Below are 22,000 nucleotides of genomic sequence, written 5' to 3'. Positions count from 1 at the left end.
ATCTACTAATATTATGAATACTTCTTTGTGTAGGTCTATAATGCTAAAATTTAAATTTTTGAAAGACTGAAACATTTCTAGAGCTGACTTTTGGGCTCACTCAAGGTGCCACACTGAATTATTGTTGCTTAAATTTGTGGTTATAATAGAGAAATATTCTCTAATTATTCTAAAGCAAAAGGCAAATTTGAGAAAGTATTCAACAACATTCTTTAGAAATGTAAGGGTGTGTTAGGTATTTTAGAGAACTTTCCTGCACAATGTTTTATGTACATATGGACAATAATGATATATCTTACTAGTCCCATAAACCCGAAGGGAAAACTAAACTTCAGAGAAATTAAATGCCTTGATCATGATCACACAGCTTGCTTGTGGCAGAACCAATATTAGAACCCATATATTCACCTTTCTGTGCGTCTTCCAATGGGGCTATTGAAATAGAAACAATTTCAGAGATATTGAAGAGAAGAAAAAACATTAATAGGACTTAATATTAGACCAACTGCTGTAAATGTTCATCGTAAAACATGACTATAGTTTGGCAACAGTTATGCTAACTCAAATGTAAGGGAATAGAGCAGGATGAGAAAGTACAAGTTTAATTATTTAATGTGTAACCAAATACCTTAAAATTTAAACAAATCAATATACTTTGGCAAAAAATTTAACGTATTAAATTGCAGCCATGATGTATTGTGCCATTAGGCTAAGAGTTTGCTTTCATACTTTTTCAGTGTGAAGTCTTTATTAGGTAGATCATATTATCTACCTAATATGAATGAGAAACTCAGGTTTAGAGAAATATCGCATCCAAAGACACAGAGGGTAACCCAGTTCTAATTACAAAACCTAATGATGGACATTAATCCCGATGTCATAGTATTTGCAGATAATTAAAGAAATATGTGTTTACTTAATGATTCTCCTAAGAATATGTAAAACAGAAATCACTGAACTGGAAGAAGAAAACACTTATGGAGAAAATTCAAAAATTCATGAGGCCCAAACCAAAGTCGTGAAGTAAATGAGTTCTCCCTTCATTTTTCTCCTCTTCCTCTCAGTCCTCTGCTCCTCTGGTTGTTGGGCTTGAACAGCCTCATTACCCAGACCCCCAGCTTCCTCACTGATGCTTTGCAGCATCTCATCCCTTTTGGATTTTCTTTCTCTACTCAAGTGTTTCAGGTTACAAGTAGTTAAAAGTGTCCTGCTCCCCTATTGTATGTGTATGCAAATACATAACATGCCCTGATTGTCTGACCCTCATGATGGAAATGTTATGCCAGTGACAAAAGGAGTGTTCATTCCATATCACATCACAGTCCCAAGAGGCAATTTGTTTCCCTCTCGCATTGGCTGTGAGAAAGTTCAAAGCCATATGTTGATCTGTCACTATCAAATAAACATATCTTACAAAATACATTTGTCCTCTAGATATATCCTTGATTTTATATTTTTAGTGTTTGTTTTTTTCTTTCTAACCTTATTGTGTTATTTTATTTTAATGTACATATTTTGATAGAATTCAATTCTTTTTGGAGCAAGGCTAATTGTATCTACCTGTATTTATTTACATACATTTACATATGTTCACATACACAGTCATGCATATATATGTACTTATAAATTAATCATTATAAATATAAAAATCTATGTTCATCCATTAAGAAGGACTATTTGCATGTGCAGATTCTTGCTGTGTAGTCCAAAGAAGCGCTTCTCTTCCTCCCTCTATTTATGGAAAATGATTGCTGTTCTTGGATCACTTGTGTCTTCCGTGGCATGTAGCAGATAATTCAGGAAGCCGAACACTCTCTGCCAGTGCAGAGCTAGCCAGCTAGAGTTAAATGACATAATCTTGGAATCACTTGAAGTCAACAATGATCTTACAGTTCCCTCTCTGTCACAGAGCAGTTAGTTTCATATTTTAGCCAAAAACAGTCAAGTTGCTGCATTTGCCCATCCAAATTCTATAGACAATTTTTGTTTTCCATGTTTATTTCTCATTTTCATTTTATTTTTGGTGTTGAATGCCACCTTCTCCATAGCTATAACTGCAGTTATAGCTATAATCGAGTGAATCATCAGTTTATGTCGTTTAAAGAATATTAAAGTACAAATGCAATTGTATTTTATGAGGATATTTTATTAAGATGCATTATGTCAAGTATTTATATGACCAAAAGTTTAAAATCACTTAATTCTTATCAGTAGGTTGAATGCTGGTTGGGTACAGAGAGAAGAGAACATCAGATTAGAATTCAGAAGTTCTGCATCCCATGCTAAATTCTCCTTGCTGTGACCTTGGACAAAGAAAATCATGTCTGCCCTAAGCAGCTCATAAAATTTTGGGAACATGTGATAACATTATTTGAAAAATCACTCTGAAAACATAAAGAGATAGTTTAATATATTATTGTCATCGCTTAATATTTCCTGAAAATGTATTGAGTGTTGTCAGTCATAGCATTTTACTTTACTTCTGTCAGCTTAAGTGATGCATGAGTATATTTAAGAATTTGAAATCTATTTTATAAATAGTTTTAAAGTGTCAGAAGGCTTGTCAAGCACCTTTAACATGATTTATAGTAAATTGATTTAGGGTTGTTTTGTTTTTTTTAAAAATAAATAATTGGTGTAGTTTTCTTTCAGTCACTGTAGTCCCACATGGATGGGAAATCTAGGGCTTCTAGTTAGTCATTCTCCATAGATGATGAGATAGTTATAGAATGGCAGTCTTAAAAGAAGACATTCACACATTGTAGAGATTCTTCAGAATCCGGTCCTTCCTTTTATGTCTAAAAACAATAGCAAATCAAATAACAGGATAAAGAAGGGAAAAATATTGTTTCTTTTCACTTATACATGTGCCTCTTCTCTTCAGTGTAATCACACTCCTTCCCAAATCACCCACAGTGAAATCCTTTTGGGTCATAGGTGGCAAACCACAGGCTGTTCTCTAAAAGATGGTTCTCCTCTCACAGAGCACAGGTTGGGTGTATCTTGGGTTTTGCTGTTCATGGCAGCCATCAGAACCCCTTAACATGGAATCTTTCATCTGGGTAATAATTGTGCACTCAAGATATCCCAGACTAGGCTCCCCTACCCCACCAGACATCGACAGATTCATTTAGACTTTCCACAAAGTTGAAATATTTCAAATGATAGACCTACTTGGTTCTAATAGCTTTGTACTATAAAAAAAAAAAAAAAAAAAAAAAAGAATTACTATATCTTTACAGGACAGCTATGAGTTAACTCAAGGGAATACTATTCAAAAATATTACATGTGATCTGCACAGGTTAAGAAAGTATGCCAAAGCCATGCAAATGTCAGGAGCAAAATGAGACCAGGGCTTGCAGTGTTTAATTTGTTGTTCTCTCTATAATTCATTTAGCCATCAAGCAAGCCTCTACTGAATTGTCCTGTCATATATAATAGAAAATAAATCTATTTAGGGAAGACATAATGGGAAAAAGATTAATTGGGGGCATTTCCTTTTAAAATGGCAGAGCAGCAGAACTTGCAGAATGCAAAATGGTCGATGGCCCTTCAGAGAGCCATCATGTCTATCTTGGGGTAAGGGTTCACACATGAGAGGTGTCTCTCACAAGGCAAACAACTGTGGCCGGAGTTGAACATGTTTTGAAAGCTAAAGCTAGCATGTAATTAGTCTGCTGTTTCAGGATTTGGTGTTCAACTCTGTTACTTCAGACCCATACTGAATATATGCAAGAAGAGAGGTGAACTTTAGAACATACCAGAAGATGTAAAATGGCAAAGTTGCTTTGGTTTCTTTGGTTTAATTATAAATTTAGGCAAAATATATATGCATGAGCTCTTCTGAATGCTTTTTGGAGGATTCCATCTGTGTAATCAGCATACACATGGGCAGCAACCTCTCTCTCTCTCTCTCTCTCTCTCTCTCTCTCTCTGACACACACACACACACACACACACACACACACACACACCCGTGGTAGCAGTACTCAAAGTAGAAACCCCATCACCACCATCACTACCACCACCACTTCCACTACCACATACTAAATTTTCCAAACTCTCTGACAGATTTCTCTGGGAGGCTTCAAATTCAGAAGGATGTGGCTGGAGACAAAGAATGTGAGCTGTATTTTGCCAGGCCTGGGAAATCCCTAAAAAGGAGCAGTACAGTCCCACTTGTTACTAATGATCACAGACCCAGAACAGTCAAAAGTCAGTTAATAACATGTCACATGGATATTGCTCTCCACTGGGCTATATTCATGTCTGCAGAAATAGCAATGTCATTTCATCCTCCATTGGCCAGACCCTAATCTCCGTCTGTGAGACGAGAATGACCAGCCTGTACTTTTTTGTCACAGTAGTGTTGGAGAAAGAGAAATGAAAATATGCTGCTAATGACTTTGTGTATGTGCTTCTTTCTTACCCCTGTTGTGCCCCAACAACATCAACATAGCTTTAGCCCGACGTGCCATTTAGACCGAAGTCTTGGATTGATCTGTGATGAATGCCCTGTCGGGTACACAGGACCACGCTGTGAGAGGTAAGCGCGCACCACACTGTCTCTCAAAATGATTTCTACCTTGGGAGTTATAAAACCACGGGCATTCTCATCCTGTGCAGTACCCCAGTAAGATGAAATAAAGTTTCTCGCCACACTTGTCAAACAAATGCGTTATATTTTTATAGTTTATTTATTTTCTAGAAATTGCTCTATAAATCTCCACTCACTCGGAGAATGTCTGATTAATGTTTTAATCTTAAAGGTTAAGCATTAACCTACAGTCTTTCTAGAAAGTGTTACTCAAGTGGAAAGTCATGTACTTTAAGATTTATCTTACTGTTCTGCATTGGCACCATTTATTTTTCATAATTAGCTTTTTGTCCTTAAAATGTGGCTTAAATGTGTAGTTCATAGTTCAGCAAGTGGTTCATAATTTACCTTAACTATAATTTGAAAATAGCAATAAAGTGTAATTTATTATCATGATTTATATCCTCTTCTGAGCACTTCTAACCCAGTGTTTTAATTCCTGTTGATTTTACTAGGCTGCTTTGCGGGGGAACCATAGATATTATTTTATGTACGTTAGGGAATTATTTTTCCTCCTAAAGACTTTTCTGGATTTCGATTTCAGGATGAAAATTATACAAAATTCTTGGTTAATATCATTGACAAACACAACAACACCTCTCTGGTTTTAGCACTGAAAAATAGTCCCCTTTGCTGCCATCACTGGGGGTTGGGGGGGGGGGGTGAGCAGAGGAAATGACCTGCTTTCACCCACTGTCACCAAGGCTACCACCGCAGACGGCTATTTCTGCCTATCTTTTCCTGTTCTCTTGGCAACCCTCACCCCTATTTCAACCAGAGTGCATAAAGTTAATGAAGTAGGAGCCAACCTCCCAGAGAGAATTTAGCCAGCAGCTAGCAGTCTGTGGACAAAGTGCCAATGACAGTTCCTAGCACCAACAAGTACTGTTTGTGAGTATGGCAGCATCTGTAAAGCAGTAATGAAAGGACAGAACTGAAGTGAGGATTTATTTGCCATCAAGCAACTAGAGGTCTTTAATTGTTTTTTTTAAAAAAGAGGGTATGTGTATATTACGTACCAAAGAGCAGAACATGTCATCGCCAAGACAGATTTACAAGAAATGCCTAACCCCCCACCCCACTCCAACCTCCAAATGATTACAGGCTTTTTTTTTTTTTTTTGCAACTGGAAAATGACGGCAAAGCCATTAAATCCACTTATCTAGGTGAACATAGTCTCTGACATATGAGTATTTATATTGCTTCGTTTCATGTTTTGTATTTTCTCTATATATTAGACAATACATTCTGAGCCATCTACAGTTTGAAATCTTACATTTTATTGAACAAATATCTGTTAGCAACTACCATGTGCTAGGTGCAGGACTAGACATAGTATATAAACAGATATTATGCCATCCTCAGCCTCGAGCAGTTCACATCTTTAATATGGGTGAGAATGGTTGAATGTATTTGGGGGAGAATTCTAATCTGGATAATAAAAACCACCAAGGAAAAAAATAGCTGGCAGAAAGCACGATTTCCTATCTAAAGTCTTCATTAATCTGATTAAAAGGAGGATGGAAACATGGATATGCATTTTATCAAATAGCATATCTTATCTCCAGTTCCAGTTTTTTCAGTCAAAAATAATCTTGAACTATTATTATACAGAAGATGGGATATTATATTTTTATAGCCAGAATTTGCATGAGGGTTTTCTGAGAATATGAGTATTTAGTGTTTATCATTTCTCTGTGTAGATGCCAAAAAGCCCATTTAGTTGGGTCCAAAATATTAGAAGAATTATTATTTTGAGATGTGCAGGCTTCAGTGGAAGGGAAGGGGAATAAGGGTCAAGGTAAGGAGGAGACACTAAAATCTTGTAATCAAAACTATCCTGTAAGTGATTGGTGTAATCAGTGTATGCACACCATCTGCATAAAATCAACAGTGGAAAACTAAAGCAGTGTTTCCCAAACTATAAATGTTCTTGAAATAGAGTTCTTTGATCACATAAGTTTGGGAAATATATATTAACATGTTAAAAGTTCTGACATGTCCTGGAGTGAAGAAATATGTTCAATTGGTTTAACTCAGCATTTTCTAATGTTACGTGACCATACATCCCCTGCTTTTATTATATTGCTTTCCTTATATGGAAAAAATGCATCTCAGACTATAGCTCAGGTAGACAGGAATTATAACTTCATATTCTTTATCTCAATTTGATTTATACTCTAATACCAAATTAGCCATATGTAGGAGCTGTGAGAGTTTGGAAACATAATCTCAGTCAAATATTCTTTAAACTTACACAGTATTATATGTGTATGTCAGCTATAGCTCAATTTAAAAAATAATAAGCTTTTTTTCTCTCTTCCCCATTTCCCAGGCTTGAACGAACGTTCTAAAAAGCTCACTTAGTATCAAGAGACTTGAATGCTCGAGTAGGGTGTGTGCATGTGTGTGTGTGTATTTTGGGCAATGGCCATATAGTAGGACCAACCAGTACTGAGTGATTGACCCAAGTGCGTTTCTGCTGACCTCTTCCTTATCCTCCAGATTACCTTTCTCTTCAGGTCTAATAACTCTATCCACTCATCTCATACCACTCACAGGGACACAGGACTCATTCTGCTGCTTTCATTCCACACTGGTACCCACCAACATCTCTACTCTCATCACTGCTCCTCCATCTGCCTTTCTACTTCCATCCTATTTTCTCTTTAAAGATGATTTGCAGGAGAAGGTACCACATTCATTGAAATGGTGACTTTTAGAGCTCAATGTCCACAAAATTCCTGTTTTTGCTTTCTTCCCTGTCAGATCCCTTCACTCAAGTTATGTAGCACAAGATGGTCTTGCTGCTTGAATGGAGAGACTGAAGAAAAATCCAGAAAAAATAGGATAGCAACACAAGATGCGACAAAATATTGATTGCTATTCTTTTACCTATAGAACACTAGTTATGGTCTGGGGAAACTTTTATCGGGACCAAAGCACCCATACTTTGAGATATCATTGCTCTCCTGACTGGGGAATGTTTTAAACAAAAGTAAAAAAAGGAGAGAGAGAGAGAGTCAGAGGATGAGGTATTCACCACGGCATTTTGCTACGATTCTAGGCTTTTATGACTTAGATAAAATTAGGAAAAGAAAAATGAGACAATATTTAGAAAGGTGAAAAAGGATAAGTGTTGGAACATTAAGAGAAATTAAAAAGAACATCGAGAAAAAAATAACTAAATGCCTAAATAACTAGATACCTGCTGTACTGGGCTTGAAGCTACTTTCAGAATAAGTGTGTACCCTCAGTAGTATCACACTTCGTGGAGAAAGGCATTAAAAAATGGTGGCATTCTGCTTCACCCAGTGGCATCCATAGGACCACATGAAACTTAATGGCGTACACGGACCCCTTAAACCCTGTCACCTCCCTAGCTAGCCAGCTTTTCACAACTCCTCCCTAAGTAAATAAAGAAAGGTCAAAGTCAAAGCTAATTTCACAAATCGCTACTGTGAATGCAGAAGGTATTGGAATCTAATCGCTTAATGTTTGGAAAATTCACCTACAGTTTTACCCACATGATTCATATTTGATGTTAGGGAAGTTCTTTTTTTGTTTTTGTTTTTTTAAATTTCAGTTCCCAAATCTCAGTTAGGTGTTTTCTGCTTCAGAAATTCCTGACTCTGAATCCAATCAAATTGCCATCTGATCACTCTGCTGATGAGAATTTCTACTCATGTTTGAGTCTCCTTGAACCCTTGAGTCCTGGATGCAGAGCACAGGGTTGCAGAAATAAGAAAAGAGAGACACTTATACTTACTTGTAGTACCATTAACAAACTTGTCACTCCAAGTGAGGTTTCAAGAGGCTGTTCATGTTTCGCAGTTTGTATACTGTACAAAAGTACTCAACCATGGGGCAGCTTAGGGGCTTAAATCTAGTGTGCCCTCTTCTTGCCAGCACACCTACTGTGCTATGCCTGAGTGCCTAGCTGTGTCTCCTATCTCTTCATTTTTTTGTATATACCTAGAGAGGACCCTTTTTTTCTAATTTTCAGAAAGACACCATATTAGCTGACAAACCCCTCAGTCTTTAACTGATACTGCCAGATGGCAGGTAGTAAGAAGACAGCGTTATTGCACAGCCATATTTATACTCCAGCCACCCTCCTCTGTGCCTTTGCCAATTCTGTTCCCTCTGCCTGGAAGACTGCAGCCCTTCCTCTCCTCGGCCTGATCAACTCTTAAAATTCAGCTCTATCGTCTAGAGTGTGTCCTTAGTTAATCCTAGTCTGAGTTGGTTGCCCTTTTTCTATGCTTCCATGACAGCATTTGCTTATCTGTAGTATTATGCTGCTACATTTTTAAGTATGTCGCTCTTCTCCTTCAACTGTAGTTTACAGACTAGCCTTTATTTATACTAGTATTATGCAGAAGTGCTCAGGAAATGTTTGAGGAAGGGCAGGAGTAGGGAAAGGAGAGCTTTTCTAATTTGCTTAGGGAGATTGAAGCATTGTTTTCAGTCTCTGGATAATGGAAACAGGCCACAGATTTTAGCCAAAACTGGTTGAAAAACTGATGGAGTAGAATGAGATAAAAGTCTCACCAGTGCTGCTTTCTTCTCATTGTTATTTCTCTCCACTCCTGCCATCCTTACTTTCTCTGTCTCTCTCTGTCTTACATTGTTCTTATATCAGCAATAGAAACAACCATATTACATAACTGCATGTATTATTTAGAGTTTCATCTGCATTTAAAGGTTCTCTTTCTAAAATATTACAATTTGATTAACTTAGCAAATGTGGAAAAGAACACTGCTTTGCTATGTCAAATTGTTTCTCTCTAACAAGGAATCCAATAAACTGTCTATTAAAAAGATGTCCTCATTCTGCCTTGCATATGAAAAAGAGAGGACTTGCGATTTTAAATTACAATTAGTTTTGGTAAAGTAAAAGTCTGAGAAGCTGAAAAGGGCTAAAGGGCTGTGATTTTCACAAATTTCAATTAGGCAAATCCAACCTGATCAGACTATAAAACACTATTATTATTAATAAAAGTTGTATGATTAGCAGTATTGTAGTCACTGACCCTAGAATCACTTTTTAATTTCAATTGAAACATTTTAATAACTATCAAAGAATATTATTCTATATACAGAAACACATGCATCGGGAATAAAAACTGTACACTTTCAAGAAAGTGGCATATGAATTATCCATCATGTACATTCAATAAATGTTCTTATATGTCCTGTGACAAAAAATAAAAGACCAATGCTTCTTCAGTTATTCTATTTAATTGTAGTTATTTTCTCAAGGGCTGAGATTTTTTTTTTTTTTATTGTGGGAGAATTGGGGACTTATTAATTGGTATCTATGTCAAGAACAGTCCCCAGCTCTTGTTATATATAATGCCATCTCTCCTGAGAGCAGTAAGTCATTTTGAGGAAAGTGAGCTGAAAATAATGGGTTTTCGCTGGCTGTGATAATGATCATTGTATATCTTTATTCTAGTGCAGCAAAGTCACTCTCTTAATGGTAAACAAAATGAGATGTGAATATATGTGGTTGTGATCATAAGCTCTGAATACCAAGTAAGGCAAGAAGAATTGGATTGAAATTCAAAAGGATCTTCCTATTATTATCTTTGTCAAATACGGCTCCTGAAGGGATTGTGGGGGAATTTTATGCACTAAGATGTTACTTCATTTTTTACAATAGAAATTTAATAAGCAATTATATTTGTGAGTGGCAGTGTTTTCCCAAGCAATATTTACACAATGACTTTCACAATTTATAAAATACTTTGTGAATATAATTTAGAAAAGTAATCTTATTTTAAAAAAATTGTGAGAAAAATTTAATTTTGCAAGATTATTACAGCACCTATCAATGCCCTAGAAAACTTAGAATAATCCATGTATATTACCAAATTAATGACTCTGCACCATTATTGTGATGTTATTAAAATATTCTCATGTGATGTACTGGATTTAAACCATTTCTCCTTCGAATGGTAGAGAGCATTTCTCTATACAATGACTTACATACATGTGAGTAGATAAGTATAAAAGTAGTGTACCGTAGAAATTATATTCTCCCACATTGTTTTTGTTCCCCTTCCATTTTGACCCTTGCTGCGAAATACTTTTTATTTTGCAAAAATGGCAGAGATAACAGAGCTAGCCTGACCATAAGATTTCAGATGCACTGTTTTGTTTCTCTTTTGGCAAGTGTGGCTTACTATAAGAGAAGACAGCAGAATATTAAAAGGTGCTTCCTATAAAGATGTATCTGTGCATCTGTAGCATGAAGTAGCATTGTAACACCTAACATATGGAAAATGGGAAATTTGATTCTGTAATTTAAAAAATCTTCTCTGTCATGCCTCATAAATAAACAAACTTTTGTTTTTTCCCGATAATATGTAAAATAGTGTTTATTCCTTTAAAAAATACCAAGAGTATGCTAATATGAGTTGTGGGCACAGTTAAGCATCGCTGTTTGGCATGTTACTATAATACACAGGCATACCTGCTTCTCAGTGACTCTTCAATGAAAATCTGCCTCTGTATGGACATGCAGATACACGCAAACCTATTTTTAATGCAGAAATTCCCATAGCCCCCACACAAATAATAATGATAACCTTTTGAGTTATAATTTTCTATTTAATCAATTATGAATTCTCACTAATAAATTTCCTTGTGAGCCTATTTCCTCATAACAAGGTCTTGCTCCAACAGCAACAAAAATATGTAAACCTTACATGTTTGTACAGAAAACAACCAATTGCAGTAGATCCATAAGATGTATTGTACTACAAAGGCTTTCCAACACGGACCTGGTTTCCTCAAAGTGCCAGTAGCAGATTTCTTATTGTGCTTTGGTCTCCTCTTCAATGCCAGTAACAAGTTTTTGTTTGTTTGTTTGTTTGTTTTTGTAGGGTTTTTGTTTTTTTGTGTGTTTTTTTCCTGGCTAAAATCTAATTACTAGTGGGGCTGGCAGGATTCCATCTTGTATCTACACTGAAGTTGTAGACAAACATTGTTTTAATCACCTTGCATTTGAGAAAAGGAGCACTTTAAAGGAAAACGTATCCTGGGAGAGGGGTAGTGTCAAAAATATATAAGCATTGCCCCGATGGGTTTCATCAATTCTTCCCAAATACTCACTGATGAAATTTTTCGCCTTAGGTGTGCAGAAGGCTATTTTGGACAACCTTCTGTAGCTGGAGGATCATGTCAGCCATGCCAATGCAATGACAACCTTGACTTCTCCATCCCTGGCAGCTGTGACAGCTTGTCTGGCTCCTGTCTGATATGTAAGCCAGGTACAACAGGCCGGTACTGTGAGCGCTGTGCTGATGGATATTTTGGAGATGCAGTTGATGCAAAGAACTGTCAGCGTAAGTCCTGAACTATTGATGCACCTGACAGAATTGATGCATTACACCTCCAAGTAGCAGATGAGTTCTTGAGTGGGATCGGAGAGTAGGAAATTATCTGTAACACATGTATGAGATGCACAGCCTATACACAGAGTCTGCATATTCTAAAATCTTTTTTTTACTAACTAATAGAGTCAGTCTCTTGAAAATTGCTGCATTGCAGAAGTGTGGTTGTTTTTCAAATGACACACATATTTCTGTTTACATGTGTAATGAAGATTAAAAAACAACAACTTATATCCATAGCAAGAAAGAAGAATTTAGAAACTCGGTAGGACCTAATTATCCTTTATTGTTTATCTCAATTATAATCATTTTCTTGAAATAAATGTATCAACCCATATTACTTCATTAGTACCTGACAGTAGGTGCTAGTCAGTATTGCTTTCATATGTGAACTTTTTACATTTCATCACAGGTGTAAAATTCTGCCAATATTTTTACACACTGGCATTTGTAATGTTTGAGTTATTAACCTTCACCTTAGGACTATTCGTAGAATGTTATTTCTGTTATCCTTCCACAAAATTTGCTCTTGTGGGGCTTCATTCCTATCAGTCAGTACATCCCTTCCCTCCACTTCCCCTCCGTAGCTGTATAATACACTACGGCATAGAATTTACAAAGGCTTTATATTAGTGGTAATAGAATATGCAGGGGAGATCTTGCTGTGAAGCGTCAAATGGAATGTTAGTCTATATTAGTCCTGGAGTGCTTTACACTGTCATCGTCAGCTTCATCTGCTGTCATAATCTTTAGACAGAGCAAGGTGTGGTATCATCCCACCAGTTTACTTCTGCCAGCTGCATTATGTAAGGAGGAACGCTTCCTGTCATCGGGTCCCAGGAATTGCAACATTATAGAAATCTCTGGAAATGTAGTATCTTTTATTATCTCTGTTGTAAACACCAAAGACTTGGTAGGACACCAATTTCAATTTTAAAAATATCTTTTTCCTCATAGATTTTAAAGGTGAGTGCCAGTTTTTGTCATTGAAAGGTGACAATTTGTTGAATCAAAAACAAATAATTATCTGGAACAATGGGAATCCATTAGTATTATCTGTAAATTGGTGACTTTTTTTTTTTTTTTTTTTAAGCAAAATTTTCATCAGGCTCAGGAGGGCTTTTAAACACTGGGTTTATGGCATCTATGTAAAATCATAGAAAGCTTAAGAAATTCTGTTCAAGCATGCCACCCAGATCTTCACTTTCTAGCTATGTGACCTAGGTAAGACATTTGACCTCAGTGAGACTGAGTTTCATCATTTACATAAAGGAACATAACTTTCTTTGGGGATTAAAGGATCTGACACATGGAGAGTATCCGGAGAGTTGACTGGGGCCTGGGATGCTTACGGTAGGTAGTGCCTTAAGGAGTAGTGCTTGTGGTAGTCGTGAGTATCCGTGGTCCACTGATTTTAGGGCTGTGTTAATCATTTAATAACCTCTTTTTCTATTTTCCAATAATTTCCCCCATAAATTTGAGGAGATTTCTTCCACTCATTTTGTTGTGGTAAATTGGGGATCTGTGGCATGAAGCCTTAACAACACATAAAGAATATGGTATGAAAACATCTTTGAATCATCACCAATTTTTATACCACTTGCCATGAGAAATAGACATGATTATGTTTTTTAATGCTCTTTAGCATGTAATTAAGATTAAACACATAACTCATTTATTATGTATTTTGATAATTTTTCATAGATATAACAACTCTCCGAGAGAAGAAAATTCATGGCTAACCATTATTTTAGCTGCCTCTAGATTTTTTCATGAAAAGTACACACTACAAAGAAATATAGTTTGCTTTTTAAATTTACGTATAGTGTTTATTTGTCACACATTTCATTTAAAAATGCCACTTAAAATTTTTACATTGCTTTGTTAGGTATTTTTAAGATAATAATCATTAAGAATGAAATTAAAGTGTCATATATTTCATTTAAAAATGCCACTTAAAAATTCTATTTTGCTTTTGTTATTTTTAAGATTTAATTCAATTTAATCTTGTATTCCCCACTCTAAGAAGAAATGGCTTCTAAATTCTAAATTATTTGAGATTTTAAAGATGTATGTATAATATACATAAGGAACTTACATAAAGAAATTAAAATTATATGCAATTATTCTACTATTCAAATGAAATTGATAGTTTAATAAAATATTTTCTTCAGCCTTTACTCAGACCTCAACTATAGACCATCCTTGGGCTATCGCCTGAGGAAAATGACTGGCTACCCAACTAGTATCAAGTTCACAGACACTGAATGCCAAACTACTGGAAGAAAAATCAAGCAGTTTTTAGGAAAGCAATAAAACTAAGTAGAATCTGGAGTCAGATGAACAGAAAAATAGCATAAACTGATGGATTAGCTATTTATAATGTATTTATAAATTGTGCTCAGATCAAAGTATCCAGAAGCATGAGATATTGTACAAAATTTACCAAAACCATCTATGAATGTTCTCAATTCCCATGTTGTCTCCCTATCATGTTTTTATTCTGGTTTCAAAACAATTACCGTGTTTCCCTGAAAATAAGACCTAGCCAGACAATCAACTCTAATGCGTCTTTTGGAGCAAAAATTAATATAAGACCCTGTCTTATTTTACTATAAGACCAGGTCTTATAATATCATATAACGTAATATAATATAATACCAGGTCTTATATTAATTTTTGCTCCAAAAGACACATTAGAGCTGATTGTCCAGCTAGGTCTTATTTTTGGGGAAACACGGTATGTATACCATTAAAAATACTGAGCTATTAATTACTGTTCTATTTGTGAAAAGGCCATTTAATTTTTAGACTGATTTATTATGTTTTAGAATAACGTCAGACAAACTTCGTAATACAGATATGACAAAAGATTACTTAAACTGAATACATTTTCTATCTTTGGAGAGATAGTATATATGTTAAAATAAAAGTGATTTTTAAAAATTATAATGCTAATCTTAAATATTAAAGTTATATATATATTTATTACCTCATGCTCATTTTTTAAGCTTAAAACAAATCAGGCACACCATAAATAATAATTAAATTGAAAAAAATAATGTTGCTTGATTGCTAGTGGCATTAATATTATGCCATGGGTGCTATTAATTTTGATAACTTATCAAAATTATTTTAGCTCTTGAGTCAATATGGATTACTAAAATGGGATTCTAATATTTTAAATGTTGACCCAATGTATCTGTGAAGAAGTGAAACAGCTGGAGGAGTGACTTGGAGTCAGAGAACTGAGGTTCTGGACTCAGCTATATTACCTAATCAGGTGGCCTTGTGTGAGTTATGGCTTCTTTGAATTTCACTCTCTTCATTCGCAATATTGGAGTGATAATCCTGACATTCATATTTTAATAGCACTTTATGTGCCAGGTACTGTGCTAACACTTTACATGAATTATTCTTACAGTTTGCAGATTTGTTGTAAAGATCAAATAACATAACGCCTAACAGATCATCTAGTAAATCAGAAAACATTCTGTTCTAAACATTAGTTGCCAATTTTACCATTTTGGAGATATTATTATTTAATAAGCACATTAAGACTACTAGAAACTTTTCCCCAGCCACAGATCTCTCTTCTCTCTGCAGCTTGTCGCTGTCATGCCAATGGCTCCCTCTCTGAGATTTGCCACACTAGGACAGGACAGTGTGAATGCAGACCTAATGTGCAGGGCCAGCGGTGTGATGAATGCAAGGTAAGGAGCAGGAGCTGACCAATGAATTACTTTCTCCTTGAAAATGTTCATGAGCTTTCAGGGAAATACACCTTAGTGTATTGAAAGAAGGGTTCACGTAACTCTACATGTAAAATATTGTGATCATTGAAATGGTTTCTCAAAATAAAACAAAATTTTCTGTACACTAGCATTTGACCATCAATCTATATTTCCTTGGCAGTGAGTTTATGTAATATTCACTGTACTTCAGATGTTTCTGAAACAAATAAGATACAAATTAAATCCCAGTCTATGGAGAATAAAATACTCTTCCCTTTGCCTTTACATTTTTGGCAGAATAAAATGTGTCATACCCTTTGCTTTTATCAAACTCTTTGTTCTAGTTCCATCATTGGAAAGTTAGTTCCAGTGAGCACTCTACCTAAAAGTTTTCAGTAGAGAAGCAAATCAAGGTAGTTTTTAGAGACATCATTTTGCTAAAGTGGAACAATAATCAAAATCTGTTGCTCTCTGTTCTTTAACAAAAGTATGGCAAGCCTTTGAGATTCCTCCTTGAGAGCAGGTAGATTTGCACTACTTCTTTCACGTAAATATGTACAGAGGGTGCCAAAAAAAATGCATGCACATTTTAAGAAAGGAAAAAAAAAAACTATTAAAATTGTAATACTCAATATATACCAATAACAAAAGATGGACACAAATCATATTTAACTCCTGCAATTTTAAGAGTAGCTCAAAGTGGTTACCGTCAGTGTCCAGAAACTTCTGATTATGGCGAATGATTGCTTGAGCAAAGTTGACCAAAGTGTCCACTTGTATCGCTGCACATGCCATCTCAATTTCTTCCTGAAGTACTGCCAGTGTAGCTGGTTTTCTACGGTACACCACATCCTTTAATGTTCCCCACAGGTAGAAGTCAAGGGGTGTTAAGTCAGGAGGACGTTCTCAAATTTCAAATACAACTTCAAAATGGTCTTGCGATCCTTGGATGACAACCATGTTTCTGCCATTTTCTTTGACTGCCCTGCCCGTGGCATGGTGACACTAGCATTCCTTTGATTAACACCATCTTTTGAGCAAACGTCATACTACACATAGCTACTGTGATTCAATTTAACTTCAAAAAGTAATACATTGGTAACATCTCTTAAAACATGTATACACTTTTTTGGCACCCTTGGTATTTTTGGTGCTAAAGCCTGTTAAGGAGAAACAAGCTTTTCTCAGAGGTCATCAAACTGGCCTGTCTGTAGGAAATTTAAAAATACCATCTGTTTTTGTCTCTTAAATAATATTGTATGCTCTTTTTTGTTTGTTCGTTTTTGTTTTATTTTTCTGTTGGCTTTGAAAGTCCACTATGTGGTGGGACCCAAAGAAACGATTCTGTGTGTTATGTGACTGCAACCCCATTGGCTCTGTGTCACCACAGTGTGACATTACAGGAAGATGTGTCTGTAAATCAGGCTTCGTAGGGAAACAGTGCAACCTCGGCAGGCAGGTGCACCGACAGGAGGAACAGCTGCAGAGAGTACAACAAGTGCTGGGGTCTCCCCCGAGGAGGGGTTTCAGCAGCTCCAGCGGGTGCCCTCGGGGAGCCTATCGGCCCGCAGCTCCGGTAATCCCAGAGGCGCTGCATGGCTCGTGCCTTGGCATGTTGTGTTTTCGTGTGCTGCAGCTGGCGATCCCTGGTGCCATTTTACCAAATAATGGTTGCTAAGTGTGCAAATGGCAAATGCAAAAACTGGACAATTCCTAATTGAAGCCTTGCCTTTTAAAAAGAGCTATCCATATATTTTCAAAAGAATCTTCAAGTCCATCGGTTAATGAAAGTTTCACTTAATCATGGATATGTAGAAAACGAGGAAAAAATGTGCATGAGAATCTATAATCTTAGAAGTAGAAGGAACCTCAGGCATCATTTAGAGTAAACTCACTTCTATGGATGAACAAATGAAGGGAAATCGAGCAAAGGAAGTGAGTTGCCCAAGAAAATTCAGTCCATTGACCTGACATTTAATCATAATTAATGATTTTGTTATATTTCCACATCATAATTTTGCTGTAAGATACAAGAAACACATTTTCACACACTGTGCGTGCATAGCATACACAAAGTAAAGGAAGCATGTTTTCTGTTACTAAAATTTGGTCCCCATTCTCACAAAACAAAAGCTGGGAGGAAGAAAGAGAGGAAGGGCCCAGAGAAGAATAGGTCCACAGCTCATTTGCAGAGTAACAGGAGACAGGACTTGCCCGTGTAGACTTAGAGCCTGTGGGAGAGTTGAGGGTAGGAGATAAAAGTGAGAATGAAGTAAAACAGAAGAAGAGAAAAGAAAAGAAAAAAAAAGCATGCTTTTGTTTCTTGGCTTTATTGACATTTTAAGAAAACTAGCTCTCATTTCAAACTGCCTCAGGTCAAATCCCAGCCTCACCACTTCTAGCTATAAAACAATTCCTTACATCTTTCTTGTAATTCAGCTTCTTCATCTCTAGTAGGACCCACTTCATAGGCTTTGCATCTGTTTGGATTTTCCACGAGGCAAATGGCAAGAGATTTACCAGGGGAAAGGCCTATGAAGGATGAAAGGGAGAGAGCCTAGTATGCAGGGAGGCTTCTGCTGCAATGCAGCTCTGACTATGTGAAAGGATAGAGGGAAGGAAAGATTGAGTAGAAAAGCCTCACTTGGTACATCCTGACAAAATTCCAAATTCTTGACCAGGCCAATAGGAAATGCCCAAGCAAAATTTGCCCATTAGAGGAATACTGATTTGGGCAAAAATGTTCTAGCACTGAATTGTAATCAGTCATTGACTAGAAGTATGACCTGGCGTGAGCTCCTCCCGTGGATCCAAAAGAATAGAAGCTAGAGGTTATCGTTCAATGACACTCCCCACTGCAGATTCTCTTGCAGGAAGATCTGTTGAGGCACTTCCATGACTCTTTCAGGTATTCATGAGAACAGTACATAAGGCACAGATGTGGAGAGTTCCTCGTAAGTGTTAGGTAATATTAATACTATTGCTATTAAAGGAATAAATGTTTAAAAAAGATTTTATTTTTAAAGACAAATGCATACACAAAGTAAAAAGACCGTAACTGATCAAAATGTCTCCAAAATATAAATTTAGCAGAAATTTAACCCTCACTCATGCCCTGTTCCTACATATCCTAAAGTACTATTGTATGCAAGTGTAGTTTTGTCCTGAGATGGTATTTCCCCTGAGGCAGTATGTATGAGTTGAGAGCAGCACAGACTCCGAATACAGGCTGGCTGATTTGCAATCGGGACTCCACAATTAGCTAGCTGATGACCTTAGGCAAATTACTTGACTTTTTGGTGCTTTGGTTTCACCACTATGGAAAAAGATGATAATATTTATCTCCTGGGATTGTCTTGAGTATTAAATGAATTGATATTTGTAAACAGCTTTCGATCAGTGCTTGGTGTTCTTGGTGCTTGGCACACCATAAGCACAACGTGTAAGTTCTACTTGTTATTATTATTCTACATGCGAATAATTTATGGGCGCTCAACAAACTTCCCACTGAAACTGGACAGGCACCCTCTCCCATATTTGCTTTACCCCATTAATTTTGATTACTGACTAGAGATGTTTACGCCTTAAGTTTGTTGACTTCAGGGGTTTCCCCTAGTCTCTGAAATAAATTTTAAAACACCAAATTTGTTAAAATGTCATTACTGAAATTTAGCAGTATTTATTTTGGTATAACTTAACCTTAAAACTACATAGTAATTTAAATATTTGAAAAGTGTAATAGAAACATTTCTTCTCATATATTTCTTTACATAATCAACTTTGGAATTTTTTTAGTAATAACTTTGATTTGGAAGTTTACTTAACATTTTATTGATTTACCAATTAAATATATATATATACATCTATATATATAGATGTATATATATATATGTGTGTGTGTGTGTGTGTGTGTGTGAGAGCTAATAAGGAAAATTTACAAAATAAGGCTGGATATAAAGCACTATCTCTACAATTCAGATTTATAAGTCAGAATATTTAGGAAATAAAAACAAATGAAAAGTATTACTTCTATGATTCACATATTTTAAAAAACTATTTTAGTTTATTATGTTCTAGTCTTTTTTCTATATATATATATGTTTCTATTTGAGTGTATCTGAGTGGTAGGTGTGTCATTATAAGTATGTAATTAGAATCACAGTGTATATATAATTTTGTATTCTGCTTTTTAAAATTTTACTTAATACTATATCCTAAGTATATTCATATATCATTTAAACTGCTTCAAAACAGGATTTTAATGATTGCATATCATTTCGTAGCATGAATATATCATAACTTCATTTATTCAAACTTGCTCTAACATCGCACATTCAAGTGCTTCTATAATTACTTACTATGATAAATAATATTATAATGGGCATGCTTATACTTTAACCATTTTCCCAGTTTCTGATTATTTCTCTAGGCCAGGTATCTAGAAGCTTACACTGAATTGTTTTTTAATGGATGAAAATATGGTATTGTTTGTATTTTTCCTTATATAATTGAATTTAATTTCAATATCATGTATTAGGTCATTTTTTAGAACTGATAGACACTTTCTTCTTTAGTCATATAGTGAAATCTTTAGTCATGTAGTAAAAATAAATTCAGCAGCAAATATAAAGATTAAAATGATTATCAAACTCATTCAATCCATTTTACATTTTAAAAACAAAACTACTCTTAGCTATAGTCATTTTAAAAGACTCATATTTAGTATGATTTTGTTTTCTAGAACTTTTTTTAAATATTGTTAATGATAATGGCAAAAATATAATGCAGCTTATTGATTTCTCTTTGGATGGCTCACAGTAAGTAGCAAGATGTATTTTTACCAAGAAGTAACTATTAAGTCTAGTTTTCCAAAATAGGAATTATTTTTACAAAGGAGAAATTACTTAGACTAATTTTCTAGATTAAGATATTATAATACTGTGACATACTTTATATTTAAAAAGACAACCCTAACATACTTTAAGGAGGATATGTGCTTTCCGTTTTTCTAGTAGGAATGATTTTTAATTCATCAGCATTTTCTAACATTCGCTCTCAGTCAGATGACATGTATTCCAAGAAAGTCAGCCAAAGCTAGTAATTAAAACTGGACCATAGGAAGTTACTTGTTATAAATAGATAAGAGAGATGCATGTGGATAATTCATCAGAGAATAAAAGCTTTTCTCCCTTTAATCTTTGATATGTGTTTTCATAAATCAGTTTTGATTGTGAGGATGAAACCCAAGAAACTAGATGTTTGTCAAACCAATTATTTTGTCATTGTAGGCATAACCTGTAGATTCTATTTTTTATGTGAGCCCTGTAGTGATGATTAGAAGTGTTTATGTATATACGAAAAGAGTTAGAACAAATACTAAAGAAAAAAAGTATTTTAACTTTAGGCTGCTGGTCAATAATATTGAAAGCATTTTTACCTAGTATTAGATTGGTGCAAAAGTAATTGTGGTTTGAAAGGTTAATAATTGCAAAACCCGCAGTTACTTTTGCACCAACCTAATAGAAGGAGTTCTTAAGATCTGGGCATAATTAATTCAGATTGTTAGGAATTAAGCAAATCAATTTTTAATTAAAATAAAAATACCAACCATAGCTTATTTTCACAATGCTGTTAGAATTTTGGAAAGTATAGCGAAAGGCTAGTGAAAATAAATCAGACTGAATGAGAATGCCCTAATTCTGCCACTTACCTTGATGTAATTTCAAAGTAATTGAACTTTTCTCTTTCGATATTATTTAAAAGTTCCATTAGATTAAATGACAACTCAGTTGTCATACGAGTAACATCAGCGAAGAAACCTTGCTAACCCTGGGGCTCCTCTGTTCCCACCTGATCTTTCAGTGCTGTGCGTCTTACTCTATAGTAAATGCATTGATTTAAATTTAATGTTTCTTTCCTATGCCAGCCTGAAACCTTTGGTCTACAGTCAACAAGAGGGTGTGTTCCCTGCAACTGCAATTCCTTTGGGTCTAAATCATTTGACTGTGAAGAGAGTGGTCAATGTTGGTGCCAGCCTGGAGTAACAGGAAAGAAATGTGACCGCTGTGCCCATGGCTATTTCAACTTCCAGGAAGGTGGATGCACAGGTCTGTAATTAAGACGAAGCATGACACATTCATTCTCTGGTTTTGGTGTCTTGTCATCCGTAGCAGTTTGTTCATTGGGGTCCACAGAGATTAAAGGAAAGGCACCTGGCAACAAATATATGACACAAAATATTTAACCTAATAAAAATGTCTATTTA

At 35.5% G+C, this 22,000-nt stretch overlaps 1 protein-coding gene across 7 annotated transcripts in view; it reads left to right on the top strand.

Annotated features, from left to right (window-relative positions):
* Positions 1-22,000, top strand: part of LAMA2 (laminin subunit alpha 2) — a 521,442-nt gene that overhangs the window by 320,932 nt on the left and 178,510 nt on the right. For 4 of the 7 annotated variants that reach the window (XM_088795458.1, XM_088795459.1, XM_088795457.1 and 1 more), the window contains 5 exons: positions 4,461-4,547; positions 11,742-11,953; positions 15,608-15,714; positions 17,048-17,311; positions 21,662-21,842. In XM_088795458.1, the coding sequence (XP_088651584.1) occupies positions 4,461-4,547; positions 11,742-11,953; positions 15,608-15,714; positions 17,048-17,311; positions 21,662-21,842 (851 nt within the window). The remainder of the gene's footprint in view (positions 1-4,460; positions 4,548-11,741; positions 11,954-15,607; positions 15,715-17,047; positions 17,312-21,661; positions 21,843-22,000) is intronic. The other 3 variants (XM_074333566.2, XM_074333563.2, XM_074333561.2) reach the window with 1 other exon arrangement.

Source organism: Rhinolophus sinicus, chromosome 2, assembly GCF_057876585.1.
Source record: "Rhinolophus sinicus isolate RSI-liver-muscle chromosome 2, RSI-T2T, whole genome shotgun sequence".
Classification (NCBI taxonomy): Eukaryota; Metazoa; Chordata; class Mammalia; order Chiroptera; family Rhinolophidae; genus Rhinolophus; species Rhinolophus sinicus.
Note: the sequence above shows the minus strand (reverse complement) of the source record. Positions and strands in the feature narration are given on the sequence as shown.